This window comes from Gymnoscopelus microlampas (assembly GCF_963454915.1).
Source record: "Gymnoscopelus microlampas genome assembly, chromosome: 19".
NCBI classification, from domain to species: Eukaryota; Metazoa; Chordata; class Actinopteri; order Myctophiformes; family Myctophidae; genus Gymnoscopelus; species Gymnoscopelus microlampas.
In genome coordinates, this window is record NC_139956.1 from 20861102 (window position 1) to 20878647 (window position 17546).

General features: G+C 40.2%; 2 protein-coding genes across 2 annotated transcripts; one reads left to right on the plus strand and one right to left on the minus strand.

The window, feature by feature from the left end:
• Positions 1 to 377: 377 nt before the first annotated feature.
• Positions 378 to 3209, minus strand: nicol1 (NELL2 interacting cell ontogeny regulator 1). Its single transcript, XM_084042649.1, has 4 exons — positions 3146 to 3209; positions 2813 to 2946; positions 1893 to 1981; positions 378 to 1667 (listed from the first exon to the last, which is right to left on the minus strand). Exons 2-4 carry the CDS (start codon positions 2919 to 2921, stop codon positions 1596 to 1598), a joined length of 270 nt encoding a protein of 89 aa, XP_083898775.1. The 5' UTR covers positions 2922 to 2946; positions 3146 to 3209; the 3' UTR covers positions 378 to 1595.
• Positions 3210 to 6032: 2823 nt separating this feature from the next.
• nelfa (negative elongation factor complex member A) lies at positions 6033 to 17121 on the plus strand. Its single transcript, XM_084042899.1, has 11 exons — positions 6033 to 6278; positions 9476 to 9647; positions 11432 to 11593; positions 12367 to 12450; positions 12646 to 12773; positions 12888 to 12957; positions 13103 to 13191; positions 13374 to 13485; positions 13993 to 14375; positions 15317 to 15416; positions 16314 to 17121. Exons 1-11 carry the CDS (start codon positions 6069 to 6071, stop codon positions 16496 to 16498), a joined length of 1695 nt encoding a protein of 564 aa, XP_083899025.1. The 5' UTR covers positions 6033 to 6068; the 3' UTR covers positions 16499 to 17121.
• Positions 17122 to 17546: the final 425 nt, after the last annotated feature.

Below are 17546 nucleotides of genomic sequence, written 5' to 3' on the forward strand. Positions count from 1 at the left end.
GAAGTTAGTAGAAGTTAGTAGATGTAATTCTCAAGGATTACTGGTTGCCTGCTTATGTGATCAGTGATGCATTCCACTGGAATATTCAAATATTCAAAGCCTGATGGGGAAGTGTGTTACTGGGTGTAGGAAATGCATAAATTGATCATGTCCTGCATAGATTTGTGCCATTGTGGAAGAAGTTCTTAGATTTTTTTTTTCTTAGAAAGTGAAGCAGTGAGGATTTTGACAGTGTTTTTAATATATTAAGATACTAAAGGCAATTCCTGTGACATAGATTCAACTAAGAACAATGTTCTCCAAAGTACATCAATGATAAAGCAACTAACATTTATGTCTCCCATCACAAATTCTTCTATCCACCCACACAGTCCCAACCCAACATAGCGGTTCATCTAATACTAACATTTCGCTCTAATTTCAAATACATTTACTACATTGCATACAGTAAAGACAAACAACTTTACACAACTACAATAGTGAGCAATCCCCCCTGACTGAGTTTCTTGGTAGGGTGTCATAACTTTTTAACATCCAATGACACAATTTACATAATTACTGATGACTCCATTTACTTTAGAAGATATGTACAAACAATTGACATATGTACACATATAGCCTATACTGAGAATAAGTTAATAAAAAGTGCTCTAGATTCATGCTACATCATTGCGCTAAATTTAAACAAACCAGTTAATTTACTCTAAACAAATAACCTCCACCTGCTCCATGCTGGCTTAAAATAATGTTTGGAAGTTCTGGGCACACTTTGTTGCTCTTGAGACGATAACTACTGCAGTGTGTTCAAATTAAGTTATAATAATGACTCCTGCAGTGTGTGCAACTCAAGTTATAATTACTACTACTGCAGTGTATGCAACTTAAGTTATAATAACTACTACTGCAGTGTATGCAACTTAAGTTATAATAACTACTACTGCAGTGTATGCAACTTGAGTTATAGTAACTACTACTGCAGTGTATGCAACTTAAGTTACTTATCTGTTGACCGCTTCACACAATGTAGACCAGGTTAGAAATCAATTCATAGAGCTATTATGGAATAATGCGGTTTAGTAAAATAATCTTGATTATTAAGAGCAACTAAACTACGTCTGTTACAGTTTGTTGGCACAGTTCAACAAATGATAGGGTTATCAGTGTGTAATGCTACTGTTTGACATTTATAGCAATCATAAAGATAAATCTCTTTTAACACATTCAAGAAATACATTGTGTATGGATTCTATCTACATTTTACAGTGTACCCTCTACACTAGGGTTTACAAATAACAGCTGCCTCATACGAAAAAATGAACCGAATGAGAATGTACAATTCCTTTACCCAGCAAAAACAAACAAATAATCAAGCTGATTTACAATTCCCAAGTAATGTTTTAAAATATAACAAAATCTCTAGGTGGTTTCACATTTAATTTGAAAAAAGATAAACAATATTATGTATAATGATGCATGGAGTCAAATCAAAACCCATATTGCTGAAATGTGAGAAAATGAAATATCCTGGACTGAGTATCAGGCAAAGGTTGGAAGAGGACTGTTTGCGTCAGACAGGGTGTGATGTAGACCGGTGTTCAACGCAGTGAATTGGTGGGCATACAATCACACAGAGCCCTTCTCTCTGCCCTCAGTACCAGCGTCTCTGTCTATTGAATAAGATGAATAGAGAGAAAAAATACCTTCCGTTATATAAGACAACCAGCCTGGCTGAGCACATCAACCCAAAGCCAATTTTCTTTATACAAAATGTAGGCTACAGGATGTTTCCTTGGTGGCTTTAAATAATAATAATAATAATAATAATATTTTATATATATATATACATGTTACACCAGATAAAATCCATGGGTCTAAAGATATATTTCACATACCCTTGCATCAAGGTTGAAAGCAGTTTTCTTTAGATCTTGCAATGCCCTCTGCATAAACTCAAATGCATGACAATCCACGCACGGGCGGCCTGGAAAAAGAGACAGGTAAATAGATGGACAGCAGAAAAATGGGTCTCTTCCGGACCCAGACTGGGACCTATATGATCTTTTAATAGACCCAACTAGAATGAATGGCCTAGTAGGCCAGGCCTACATGTTATGCTGGATGAGACATGTCAACAAAGAAGAGATGGCTGAGATTGGTAATCATTAGTCACTAATGGGGAATATAGCAGCATTGTGCCAACAGTATTTATGCACACACAAAATACACTGTTTATTGAACAGGTGAAAGCGCCGCACAGGATGGAAAATAAATGAAATGACGGTCGTCTGTCACGGCCGTCATGGATGAACTTCAACCTGGTGTTTGCTCGTTCTCCATTTACATCTACATAAACGTTCAGATTTCATAAATATAAAGTGCATACCCCATGGCCACGGATGTTGCAATTATGTGCGGGACCGGGGCCCTCAAAAGTACCCTTATCTTCCGTATTGTTCAATAAAAAGCATTTTAATCCGATCGGTCTCATAGAGTTATAAAATGTATCAAAGTGCAATACACCTCCCAACCTACGGGGTCGCGTAGTTAAAAGCATTATGGCGAAAAAACGAAGAAAATGGTCACCGATCGGATTAAAATGCTTTTTATTGAACAATACGGAACATACGGGTACTTATGCGGGCCCGAGTACAATTATAACCACCGTGGCCATGGCATAAGCACTTTATATTTGAAATCTGAACGTTTGTGTAGATGTACGGGCTGTAAATGGAGAAAGTGCAAACACCAGGTTGAAGTTCATCCATGACTGTCATGATATGACAGTCATGTTTCAGGGCTAAAATGGACCTACTTTCAGCAGGGATGACGGTCCCTGTCTCCTCAGCATCAACTGCCCGGAGACAGAGCAGCTGCACGGCCAGAAGAAGCATCGCTGCCTGCACAATCCCACTGGACGCCATAACGATGGAAATGTAGATCAATTACCTGGAATATGTAAACAACCTCATTATTATTAGCCTTTTATTATATGGCCTACATAGAGATATGTAACGACATTCATAACATAGGCTATAGTGCCATCATCCGCCTCAGATGATGATACGTCTAACAATTGCCAAATGAATTGTAACCATACCGATAAATATCTATGCCTACAGACATCATTATTTTACAATGTACTCACAATTGGTAAAAATGTTCACAATGCAGGACGATATGATCTTCCACCAGTGTCAAGAAAACCGATCCTAACAAACACTTGGCCTTCCTGATCAATGACTTCAAAATAAAAGCAACATTTAAAAATAACAAAACTAGAACATCCGGTTGTGGACTTAAATAAAAAATAAAACTGTTTCTACTGCAAAATGTGCATTAGTAACATTATAATGATGCAAGCACAAGTGGTATTTATTTCATTGTGAATAAAATGTTTTGCTAAAATAAAAGTAGGCGTATATTTCTTGCCGTGGTGGAAGAACGTACTTACATTTTTTTACTGAAGTAAAAGTATCAATACTGCAATGTAGAAATACTCTATGCTGAATGTGCTGAATGTCCCATTTCACAAGTTTTCAAATGTATAAAAATCATTTGAAAATAGCCGATCTACAAGCTCACTATGAGTCGCAATGCGATGCATTGTGAGCTTGTAGATCTGTAATTATATAATTAAAAGTACAATATTTGCCTTTGAGATGTTGTGGAGTAGAAGTAAAAGTAGTGGAAACTGGAAATACTCCAGTAAAGTAAAAAATAACTCAAAATTGTGAATAAAAGTAGTTACTTTACACCACTCTGAATTCTAGGTGAAGAACTGCAAAATGTGTATTAGAAGAATAATATTGCAAGCCAAGGGGTATTTATTTCATTGGGAATAAAATGTTGGCTAAAATAAAATATACTTCTTGGCTACAAAGGCCTGTGCTGTGTTTGTCTTTTAGTGGGTTAGCTATAATTGCTCTATAGACAGGTAATTACTACACATAATGTAGTGTACCATTTATATAGTCAATGATTTCTACATTGAATGAAGGAATATGACAAGATTCAAGGTTTATTTGTCACTAAGCATCACAATGTTGTTTGTTTTGTTTGTCAAATGGACCATCCTCTGAAGCATTGGTTCTCAAAGTGGGGTCCAGGGACCCCTAGCGGTCCTTGAGGGGGTTCCAGGGGGTCCCCAGATAAATGATGGAGGATATCCATTTGGTTCCATTTGTACACTCTCGGAGTTATGGCGGTCCGGGGACCCCCATGGCTCTATTTATACACAGTATCAGTATCAGTATCAAAATCTTTTCAGATGGGGGCCAAATACACATTAATTTAGGTGTCCTTGACATGAAAAAGAGAGAAGAGAGAACCACTACTCTGAAGGACTCCTGGGAGTGTTTAGCCTGGCTATTCCCATTCCAAACAGTGATGCCCCCCTGCCACTAAGCTCTGGCAGCAAAGCAGAAGGATTTTCTGTGACATCCTGAATTTCCAAGGTACAGCAAGTTGCTCACTCTCTCCACTCAGGTGCTCCTTCAATCGAAAGGGGCACATAGGATATCACCAGGTCAGGACCAGGATATAAAGTATTTATATGACCAGTGTAGTGACAAAATACAGTAGGCTTACTTGAGTGCTGTACTTAAGTAATCTTTTGAGTATGTGTACTTTACTTGAATATTTGTATTTTTGGATACCTATGACTTTCACTCCACTACATTTAAAAAATCACACCTGTGTGAAGGTAGCGGCGCCTTTGATACATTTTGTCATAGATATGTGTTTCTGACCAATCAGAACCTTGACGGGCCTGACCAATCAGAACGTCGACGGACCTGACCAATCAGAACCTCGACGGGCCTGACCAATCAGAACGTTGACGGACCTGACCAATCAGAACCTCGACGGGCCTGACCAATCAGAACGTTGACGGACCTGACCAATCAGAACCTTGGCGGGCCTGACCAATCAGAACGTTGACGGACCTGACCAATCAGAACCTTGGCGAGCCTGACCAATCAGAACGTTGACGCAAAAGCCAGGTATAGAGGGCTAATATCCGCTCTATACCTAAAGGTATAGAGCGGCTAGCGCCGCTAAAAAAATATATAGTGTATTTTGTTTTGACTCCACTACATTTCTAGGGAGGTAAAAGGTACATTATGAATTAAGTGATGATACTTGCCCAAGAGGCTACGGTACTTTGCATTATTTATTTTATTTTATTTTAGTACACACCTATAGTGTATATTTGTTATTTTGTTATTTGACAAGCATTTTCCTTTTCTTGTGACTCCTTTTTTATAACTGCGATTTGAGGAATATTGTACATACCCCCCCCCCTTTCACACATGGAAACGTGTGATGCAATGTGACAATATAGATTTGAAATTTAAGTTGATTCATAGATGACTTTCAGTGTATTTAATGAATATAAAGGGACATGATGCTATATCTTATAAGTTATAGCTTGTAGATCTGTTCCTTTTGGCGAACTACAAAGTATAAATAAGGTAATAACTAATACAATAATGATAATGATGATGATGATCAGTTGTATAACTAAGTAGCCTACATTTACTCAAGTAGCCTACCCATCATTGGATGTATTTATTTAATTAACAAACATATAACAGAAAACACATGAGGGTGGGAATGATGATGATAATAATAATAATGATAATAATAATGATGATGATAGTAAAATAATAATAATAATGAATCTGCTAATTTGATAATACTATAAATATCCATCTCCCCCATCATTGGATGCATTTATTTTATTATCAAACAAAATCAACAGACACACATGATAATAATAATGGTATATATAAAGATAGTAATAATAATGAAGATGAAGATGATGATGATAATAATGATGATAATAATAATACAAAAATATATATATATATTATTAATTATAATAATAACAACAATAATAATAATAATGAATCTGCTAACTTTATAAAACAATAAATACATTTTATCATCAAGCAGACGACAGAAACACACAATATGAGGGTGGGTGGGGTCCTCGCTGGGGACGTTCTCTCTCTCTCTCTTAGGTAGCCCGTTAAAATGCCCGACCGAAAAGCACTTCTTTTTCCAAGATGGCGTCGATGAAGGATAGCGACACCGGCCTGTGGCTTCACAACAAGCTGGGATCCACGGACGAGCTGTGGGCGCCCTCCAGCATAGCCTCGCTACTCACCGTGTCGGTCATCGACAACATACGCCTGTGTTTCTCCAGCCTGTCGCCGCCGGTGAAGCTCAAGCTGCTGCTGGGGATGCTGCATCTGCCCCGCAGGACCGTGGACGAGGTGGGTTGCTGTGGCTGTGCTGTGCCTGTGACTACCAGTGGTGGAAAGTAACTAAGTACATTTACTCGAGTAATGTACTTAAGTGGCAAATATTATACTTTTGCTCCGCTGCGATCATTTGAAAACTTTAAGGTACTAGTTACTTTGTAGAGCCAGTGAGCCACCACTGAGCTGATGCTGCTGCTCAGTGGTGGAAAGTAACTAAGTACATTTACTACATTTGCTGTGACTGCGGCTCATTCTCAGTGGTGGAAGAAAGTACTCACATTTTAACTTAAGTAAAAGTATCAATACTGCAATGTAGAAACACTCTTGTCCCGGCAGGTCCGGTAATCAAAATGTACTTGAGTAAAAAGTACAACATTATTGGTATCGAAATGTATTTAAAGTACCAAAAGTAGAAAGTAGTAAGTACTTATATTGTGCAGAATGTCCCATTTCACAAGGTACCATTGTATAGAATGTATTATATATCTTTTGAAAATAGCAGATCTACAAGCTCATTGGCTGTTTTCAAATTGCCAAAGTTTAAATAGGGCTGAAGTGGTTTGTTTGTTTATTTATGTTTTGTAATAATAATCAAAATCTACAGTAGTTACTAAAGTTTTCAATTGTAGTGGAGTAAAAGGTACAATATTTGCCTCTGAGATGTAGTGGAGTAAAAGTACAGAAAATTGGAAATACTCCACTAAAGTAAAAAAAAAAAAAAAAAAGTACAGTACTTGAGTAAATGTACTTAGTTACTTTCCACAAATGCTGCTGCTTGGAGTCAACGGTATGGTATCAATGCTAACATAAGCTGTGGAACGTTAGCCGTTGACTTCACAAACAATAGCAATAATAACCGTGTCATAATAATCTAAAAGACCAAACCAACTTGCTTGAAAACACAAGAGCCCAATGGAAACAAGCCATGGTGCTTTCTTGGGGTTAATCATTTTAGCATCCTTTTGTATAGAACTGTACTTTCTGTGCTTTTTTTGGCACACTGTTAATAAAGTATTCAATCAATGTCTGTCGCCCCACTGTCTCTATTCTCTCTAACCGAGACAGTGTTGTGGTCATAACATGCAACACAGTTCATCCAAGCTAGCTAGTTAGCTTCACTGATACCGTTATTGTTGACAGCGGCTAACACACTGGCTAACGTTAGCAAGAAGAAGCAGGTTGCACTGGGTTCATTGATCTGTCTGTCTGCTGGAGATCTTGTGTGGGGGGGGGGGGGGGGGGGGTACATTGTTGAGAGAGTTCACACTGTAGATGTGTGTGTGTGTGTGTGTGTGTGTGTGTGTGTGTGTGTGTGTGTGTGTGTGTGTGTGTGTGTGTGTGTGTGTGTGTGTGTGTGTGTGTGTGTGTGTTGCAATAAGTCTGCATCTGTTGCATGGCAGCAGCCATACGCTTGCATAAGGGGCGGTACTAGCCTTGTATCAAGACTATCTATTCTATTGAGTCCGACTTTTACTTCTATTGAGTCCGAGTTTACGGGTGGAACCGTTCCATTTATTACCTCTGACTTGTTAAATTGATATTGAATGGTTTTTCTGTGTGCAGTTGTACAGTATGCAAAAGTCTGCGGAACGTCGGTCAAAATGACATGTTTGATGTTTTATGTAGCCTTGGATCAAGACTATCATGGATGTATTTTATCAAGTCTGACTTTTACTTTCGTAAATTTCAAAATCGATCAAATACATCTATGATGGTCTTGATCCAAGGCTAGCGTAAGGGGCTGCACAGTAAAATCCTCATCCAACCTCAGAGAGTTTACTGGTGGAACCGTTCCATTTATAATCTCTCTGACTTGTTAAATTTATATTCAATGGTTTTACTGTTTGCAGTTGTATGCAAAACGTTGGTCAAAAATCCATGTTTTTATATAGCCTTGGATCAAGACTTATCATGGATGTATTTTATTGAGTCTGACTTTTACTTTCGTACATATATGATAGTCTTGATCCAAGGCTATGTGTTTTACTAAAATGTCCAAGTGGAAAGAAGTTAACAGTGTGTGAATGCACATTTACTATGTTCTTGTCTTTCTCTGTCTTAAAAAGAAATTACTCAAAAACTGTGTAAATGTGTTATTGTGAGTTTTGGCACCCTTTCAGAGTCACTAGTGGTCTTTTGTAAGGTTGGTTATAGCTTATGAAGACAGTATAATATCATTTATAATAATTCATAAATTGGCCGTGCCTATAGCCTCAAGAGCAACAGGCTCATCTCTAATCCATGAGGATGTTGTGACTTCTGCAAGATTGCTTGAGTGACAGTGTGCTCACTGTTCAAACCTTTGCCACACTTACCACTTGACACATTTACTGTATTATTTTCAGATTCAGCAAATGATAGGTTACTTGGAGAGATTTGATAAAGCATGCAATTTGAGCAAAGGTGCATACACCTACAGTATGTATACAGTATACATACAAACTACAGCAATGTACAGTATGTTGACTGTGGCTGTCATAATAAAGTTAAATGAGTGAGACTTACAATAGTGAAAACTGCATTGAATCCTCAGTTTGTTTTTATGTATACTGCTTGGATATTACATCATAGTGTCAGTAAATTTAGATGATTGACACTTCTCGTTGTCCTGACAAATTGAAATAAATCTTTTATCACTTTCACCGTGAGTCCCCATTTTAGGCATGCAATTATAAATATTATATGCATACATTTTCAAGAATGTTCAGTGTTCAAAAACAGCAGATCTACAAGCTCACAACGCATCACAATGTAATGTGTGAGCTTGTAGATTGGCTATTTGTGAACGTTTGTTGAATAGGGCATAAGGGGTTAAGCATAATCCTAACCTTTTTATTGTCAGAGCTCTCAAGTCACACTATTCAGTCACTTGACCGGGGTCACCCAGGGGTTTGTCCTTGGCCCCCTCATTTTCTCCCTCTACATAAAATCTTGTTGCTGAAAATAGCTGATCTACGACCTCAAAACAAGTTGCAATGTGTTGTGAGCTTGTAGATTGGCAATTATAGCCAAATACTTGCCTATTATGACATGCCCTGAATATGGACACTAGGGTTCAAGTGGTTAATGGTAAAACATTTTCCCCCGGTTATTTCACTGCACAGTTTAGCAGCAGAATTTACATTTCAACCTTTTTGACCCTTTTGTCCTTTTTACATTTTTACCACACAACCGCTGGGCTTACAATCACACTGCTCCACTCTTTTCAGATGAAGGAGGCCCTGTCAGAAATCATCCAAATGGCTACGGTGGATTCTGAGCCCTGGGTACTTATGGTGGCTGACATCCTCAAGTCCTTCCCAGAGACAGGCTCCCTTAATCTAGACCTGGAGGAGCAGAACCCCAACGTGCAGGACATCCTAGGGGAACTCCGAGAGAAAGGTAGGGATTATGTTATCCTAGTATGTTCTCATCAGAATAGGAGTAGACCTGAAACACCTGATTATTACACCCCATCCTCACTGCTAGTGAAAAGTCTTTAAGGCGTGTTTCAACCAGGCTATCCTGACGTAGCTCCAGCAACAGTGCGTTGTGCAGTGATGAAGTCTGACCATCAAATAGTCGCTCTCTGTGCCCAAACTATTTTTAAAGGTTGCGATATGAACACTGCTTTGCACCCGTTCCTGGAATACAGTTAATTTGATTGTCAGAAGTTGTATTCAACTCAATCTTTATTTCAGACCCAAGGGGGATCCATATCACAATAAAAACACTATACAAAACATAAAAATAAGAAAAATAAATACAATAAAAAGACTTCCACCATGTTAAGTTTTGTACATACAGACAAGTGCGCCAATGGTTCCACAGTCTAGAGGAGAACCTATTAAGTGTGAAGGAAATTGAATGTCCAAATAGCAAAGTGGACGGACGACACAGTAGCTGCTCCCTCACTTTGTTCCTGACATGCTTCATATTTATACTTGAGGATTGTGCCAAGTGTTTGCCTTTTAGAATAGGGACGCTGGGGTTCATCTGGTTAAGGGATTTCTTTATTTGCATTTATCTATTTGCCCATGTATCTTACATTACATATTCATATACAGCAATTGATCGATTAAGATAGTTTTCAGTAGCACATAAGGGTGATATTGATGCTTACTGAGTAACTTCCTCTGAATAAAATGTGCTAATAAAGTGTATTTTTTGCATGTGGACTACTGAAAATAATTTGCATTGGTCTCTGCTTGGGTTAGCAGCATGCATCATGAAACTGCCAAAGGAGTCTGTAATGAGGAATGAAGTAGAGTGAGAGACAATATGCTTGAAGTACTCTTTACTATAGCTCAAAGTAATCAGTGATGGCAGACCTTTGTGTGGTCGTCTGGGAGTTCAAATAAGTGACATCATGAACACCTGTTATGCTAGTAGCCTGTTCATCTGTTTCAGTCCTATACATGTTCTTGTTGAACTTGTACGCAATAAGATGTGTTTTAGTCTTTTGATCTATTGCTCTATCAAGTTTGTTTTGCCAAGTAATCCAAGTAACAGGGCAGCAAACTGAAAGTACAGCAATTTAACAGTTGGAAACTTGTTATTTTGTTTTTGTAATGCTGAAGCCTGAAGGTTCAGATGCCGGTTGCTCACTTCTGCTCTGTGCAGGAAACAGGCAAAAAAACGTTTTCTTTTCTTTTTTGCCAACAGCCGAAGTTGACATTATACAGCTTCCAGAAATTCATCCTACACATCTTTCACATTTATTATTGAAGCCAGACCGATATATCGGTATGGACGATATATGGGCCATTATTTTACTTTTTGGAAATTGGCAATTATGCTGCCGATGTGTCTGAATTTGGTTCAAAAATGGCAGATCTACACCCTCAAAAGGCGTTACACTGACGCTTTGTGTTTGTGTGCTTATAGTTCGGCTATTTTGTTTTTGCTTTTAATAGGGCTTAAGTAGTTACATAAAATGAAGTTCAGTTTATTTATATATTATATGTAACTTTAATTTACAAGTAAAATGTTATCATAGTTTTTCAAATTGGTTTCAAGAGTTTGCTCCTTTTTGTTTAGTTTTTTTTTCAAAATCGGCATCAGACCCAAATGTCTGGCTTAGCTCGGGCTCCAATTGCAATATGAAAGAACTTCAGAATGAGTGGCTGCTTTAGAGTAGGTATTTTTTTCAACTCAAAGTTTCTTCCTCTTCCTCGAACCCCCAGTGAATGAGTGTGAAGCTTCCGCCATGCTGCCACTGGAGTGCCAGTACCTGAACAAGTATGCCCTTACAACCCTGGTGGGACCGCTCACACCCCCTGTCAAACATTTCCAGCTCAAGAGGAAGCCCAAGAGTGCCACCCTCAGGGCAGAGCTGCTACAGAAATGTAAGCCATCTCCCTCTGTCAAGTGCTGTACTGTATATACTACACACACTAACACGCACAACAGCATCACAGGTCTCCTGTGTCTCCTGTGCTCTGAGTGGGGAAAAAAGTGATTTCTTCTCTCTCTCTCTATTCATTTGCATAGCATAACAGGTCTCAAAATCACACAAATGGAATACTTTAATTGTGCTAATTTCATTCATTCAAACCTTTATTTATTCTCGAAGGACATGCCCTCATTTGCGGTGTCGTTGAGATACATCACAGTACAATTTCATTTTCACATATTCACATCAATGATAAAACAAAACAAAACAAAACAGAAGATTTTCCCTATCGTGTGATACAACAAAGTTTAAAAGCAGTTGCAGACACCTGTGGGTATGTCTGCAATCAAAGATTTAAATTGACCGTATGTTATGGGAGAACAGATCTTTAATTTAAGCTATAGGTAATCACGAACAAACGTGGACAAAGCAGATTCTGACAATATCTTAACAAAATCATCCCTGTTGCTCTAGAGATCTTTCAATTCCAAAAGTATAACACGAAGAGCCATAACATGACTAATTCAAAAAAATATATTGAATTTGTTCAATCTGCTTTGTTCACATTTGTCTGAATTTATTTTTTTCTTTTCTTTTTTTAAAAGAGAGAGAGCCAGTGTGTGGATCCTATCCTGTTGATAGACAAGTGTTGAATGTTTATTATTTTGATGAAAATCCAAAGTTTCTGTTCTGTTAAATCATCACCATTTCTGTTTTCTTTTTTAGCCACGGAAACAGCCCAACAGCTGAAAAAGACATTGCCTTTCCATGCGAAAGGGAGAGGATTGGTCAAAAAGATTGACACCACTAGTGAGTTGAACACACACCCACACGCACACGTTTTATGATGATAGAGTTTGAATTGAGACATGCTCATTAGAGGGAGGCAGACAGGGATATTAGTCAACTTCTCTTGTTGGTTTCTTCTCAAGCTGGTGTTCATTCTTCTCTTCCATTTGCATCTGAATTTTTGTCAATGTAATACTCTTTACGTTCACATTGTAGCACCTCTGAAAGGCATTCCCAAGGCTCCGTTCCGCAGTCCCACCACCCCCAGCATGTTCAGCCCTCCCAGTAACCGCACAGCCATTCCCCCAGCCCGCACGCCTCTGCGGAAAGAGAGGGGGGTCAAGGTAATGTTTTATAATATTTTGTGTTATTTACCGATTGATCGATTGAACGAACCACGTTTGGAAGTGAATGCATGAACAGAGTGCATTTGTGACTGTTGTGGATTTGCTTTCCAGTTGTTGGACATCTCGGAGTTGGACATGGTTGGTGCTGGTAGAGAGGCTAAGAGGAGAAGAAAGACATTGGGTAAGATTTTGGTCTTTTGTTGTGAATTTTCTCACTCTCTGTACTGTCTTCTTCCAGTCAAATAATGAAAACCTGGCTGAGGATCAGTGCTATAACTTTGTTGTTGTTTTTGATTTTCTTCTTAAATGTATGTCCTCCACTTCAGACACGGAGGCTGGAGAGAAAGCAGCCAAAGAGGAAACCGTGGTTGAGAACGCCACGCCAGACTATGCTGCTGGCCTGGTCTCTACACAGGTATTCTCCACTCTCTCCTTCTCTTTTTCTCTTTTGTCTTGTTTGACCCCACTTGGCTTATGATACGATACTCAATATTGAGTTCCCAATCTCAGTACTATATTATGATAATACTAGCCCATACCCAGGCATGCACACACCCCTACTACGTCCGTTGCTCACTCATGCGTCTTGTGTTTCAGAAACTGGGGGCGTTGAGCAACGAGAGCGCCCTCCCGTCAACCAGCTACCTGCCGGCTACGCCCAGCATGGTGCCGTCCTCCTCGTACATTCCCAGCTCAGAGGCACAGCCAGGTCTGTCTGTCTTGTTTTCCCTGCATGCCATAACTTTTATAGGCTGTGAATATCAATGTGCTCATGTAACCACTTAAAGGGATAGTTCACCCCCAAAATGACTTTCTTTCTATCGATGAGTTATGGAGACTTATGGAGAATTCCTGATTTTTGTTTTTGATGATCGACTCCTACCAGAATCGCTACCTACCGGTCCGCTGGTCATCAAATGATTGAAGAATATCCTTGAATTCACGTCTCCACAGGGTGACTAATCGATAGAAAAAAAGTAATTTTTTTTGGGTGAACTATCCCTTTAAACACTATGTTGACCGGTACTTTTTTACTTCTACACCAAAACTCTTCAGCAGTAATATCCGATTTGCAAGCTCACAATGCGCATTGTAAGCTTGTAGATCGACTATTTTCACCAAATGTTTGGCTGTTATGACATGCCCAGCTAGGGCCCATGTGGTTAGACAGAATAATCTCATACACTGAGACGACTCTTTTCCCTGCCCTCCCCAGCTAACGCAGGCGGGTCCGGCCGGGACGCCCTGCAGTCGACGCGGCAGCCAGAGGAGTCGGCCACGGCGGGCGTAGGGGCGGGAGGCGGCGGAGGGGGAGCCACCTCTGCTTCCTCCACGGTCGCCGCGGCGGCGACCACCACCACCACCCTGCCCGGTCAGTACAAGCAGAGGACGCCCATGTACAACGCCGGCACCACGGCCAGCCCCGCCACCCCCGCCTCCCCCAGCACGCCGGCATCTACGCCTGCCAGCAACGGGCCCCCGGCCGCCGCCACGGCCAGCCAGCCGGAGACCCCCGCCCAGCCGCCAAGCACGCCGCAGGCCGCCACCCCGACCCCCACGCCGCCTCAGCCGCAGCCCAAAAAGAACCTCTCGCTCACGGTAAGGAACAACCTGAGCATGTGAGATTGTCACGCTTACAGCACTGAGGGGACAGTGAGGGCTTACTGTCCCTGGTCGCCTGCCGGTCCTCATATAGTCTTAACCCATTAACTCACTGCCAAGGTCGACTTATGACGAGACATCGTCATAACGCCCTCACTGCCAAGGAAGACTTATGACGAAATTATATTTTTTATGTTTTATTTTTTCGTTTTTTCACAAAGAACCAGGAGATAATGTGATCTGAAGATTTACTGCTCCATTCACTTCCTGGTTAATTTATTTGGGATAGACTCTAGACCTCTATCTATCTCGGCTCCTGTGTTTTACTATGTATTTTTGCCGAGACATGCTATTTTCAACTGGGTATAACAAGCGAACAGGAGGTCACCATGACATTTGTTTTTTTCACGGAAGCACAGTGAAACCCTCCGTGATAAGCAACCATCAGGGGATGGATCATACTCTTCAGTTTTCAGAAAATAAATATTCTCTATGTGACCTGACCGTCCTAGATCACATCACCAGTGGCACACTTATGCCTGATTTTACTGTATGCTTTGTTGTGCATTTTGTCGCACACTGAAAATAGCAGATGTACAAGCTCACAACGCATCTCACAGTGACGTGCTCTGAGCTTGTAGATCTGTTAATTTCACTAAGTATTAATCAGGCTTTATGCTATCAATAGTGTAGTAGTGAAATGTTATGATGGGGGAAAATAATATAAATAGGATAGCGTTGTAGGTATTACAGTCTTATAGCTAATAATGCTAATATTGGGTATGTAATCAATATTTCTCTCTACTATTTGTTTCTGTTGGAGTGTGTGGTCCTGTGTTTGTTCTGTATTGATTTCATACTTGCTTGCAGACAGATTTGCTTGAGTCCTTGGATGTGCTGTGTTAAATGATCTGCCATATGCTGTGTCTGCTCCCCAGAGAGACCAGATGTACGCTGCCCAGGAGATGTTCAAGACGGCCAACAAGGTCACCAGACCAGAGAAGGCCCTCATTCTGGGCTTTATGGCTGGATCCAGAGGTACAAGAGTTCTCTTACTGCCTGTTAAAAATGTACATCTAAATGGTCTTTTTAAGAAATATTTCTGTTTACCATTTTGTACACATTTTAGTGTTGATTCTCTTTTTTGATTTATGTTAAGGGAGTTTATCAAATTGTGGGATTAATCACGATATATTTTCTAATTGTGCAAACACTCCTTTAAACAGCTACCCGGTCCCCAGCACCACATAATATAAGTTTAGACACTGTCTAAAGTGTCCATAATTCACCAACAATAACATGTTGGAGTGAAACGATTAATCAAATAGATCTTTTCACTCTTAACATAACTGTTGTAAATGAATGTCGAATCTGATTCCTGTTGCCGTGTTTGTGAGTATCAGTATCTGACAGGAAATAAACTTGAACATTTAAAAGATCCCTTTCCTCACATAAGCAAATGCATGTGAAAATGTAGTGATGGACTGAAGGCTCCTCTTTTCCACTCTGCTTTTAAACCCCTTTTTAACTGTTGATACAGTCTTAAAATTAGGAATTGGTTGACTGTTGGGCGTTCGGGTGCCGCAAGGCTAAAGTACCCGCCCACCACCGCGGAGTCTAGTGCTTAAAATCCACCGCAGTGCATCCGGTTGGGCCGACGGGCTATACGAAGACGATTGGTGTTCAGGGGAGGGAGGCTGGACAGGGAGAGTGATCTTTGTCACTGCACAGTACATGCTGGGGCAGTGCCTGTCAGTGGGGAATGTTGAACAGGGGGAGTAGGACGGAGGCGCGATGTCCTCCTGGTGGGGGCTTCTCACTTCAGATATTTTTTAATGATTTTTAAGCTTCTTGTTATATTTTTACTATTGTATTTTTGCATTTCAGTGTACCTCTGCCATTTGTGTAATAATGAACCTAAACCTCATCTTACAGAGAACCCCTGCCCGGAGCAAGGGGACATCATCCAGATCAAGCTAAGCGAGCACACGGAGGTCCTGCCCAAGGCGGACGGCACCGGAAGCACCACAATGCTGGTCGACACAGTGTTCGAGATGAACTACTCTACAGGACAGTGGACCCGACTCAAGAAATACAAACCCATCACCAACACCTCCTGAGGCACTTTGGACACCAAGGACAATCCCGTACACACACACACACACACACACATGTTTTCACTTCTACATACAAACAAAATACAAGTTTACATTGATACAGATGATCACATACACACACACATGGGCCAAATCAAAGCACTTGGTGGGGGTCATGATCCTTCCTCTCAAAGTTCCTGCACCGCCAAAATGCAGGACTCTTAAAGACAAGACTTTGCTTTTTTCTTTTTATTGTTTTGTTTTGGTTTTAATTCCCTTCAAATTCCTGAATGTCATTGTGGTCCATACGGTGAAGAGAGTTGTATGAAACTGAGAGAAAGATCATTATCTCGGGCAGGCCGGTGCCTTTTACGAGATCCGCTTGTACGTGGGTACGCACGCATCATGTGTCTAGTAGAGAGAGAAAAATCACAGCTGTCCATGTTTTTGTGTATGAATGTGACTTTTGCAACCTGTGTTTTAGAGGTAAGACTGATTAGTGACACAGCGGTGTGGCATCAGAGACTAAACAGACGGTCGACGCATATTTCCTTGATGGCTGTCCCAAGTCCTGTTCAGACGATGTTTAGTTTAGTTCTTTCATCCTTTTTTCATAAGGGAAGAAAATAAATTGAAAACAGACTCCACATCTTCTCTTTACTCCAGTGTTTTTCAGTTGTTGTCTTGGCAAAATGTGGATCTGTGTTGAAGTGTCCTACTTCCTGTGATTCTGCATGATCTCTTCTCATCTCTGCTCTCACCTAGACTCTCAAGCAGACGACTCTTCCACAATCTTCAAATGCTACAGACAGTTCCGCACAGGAAGCTGTCATCTGTTTGTCATTTAAAATACTGTATATTTTTTAATTTCCATTTTGGCTAAGCAGTACGCTAGATGGGCTTTGACTAATTACTCAGTTGGACTTATTCATGCGACTGCAAAGGCAAAACAGAAGTGGGGGGAGGCAGGACTGTATGTGACCAGTTCTAATCAGTTATTCTTGGGGCCATAATGAACCCTTTTCAAAATATTGTGGTGTTATCTGACTTATTTGATCGGCTTCACCCAGCT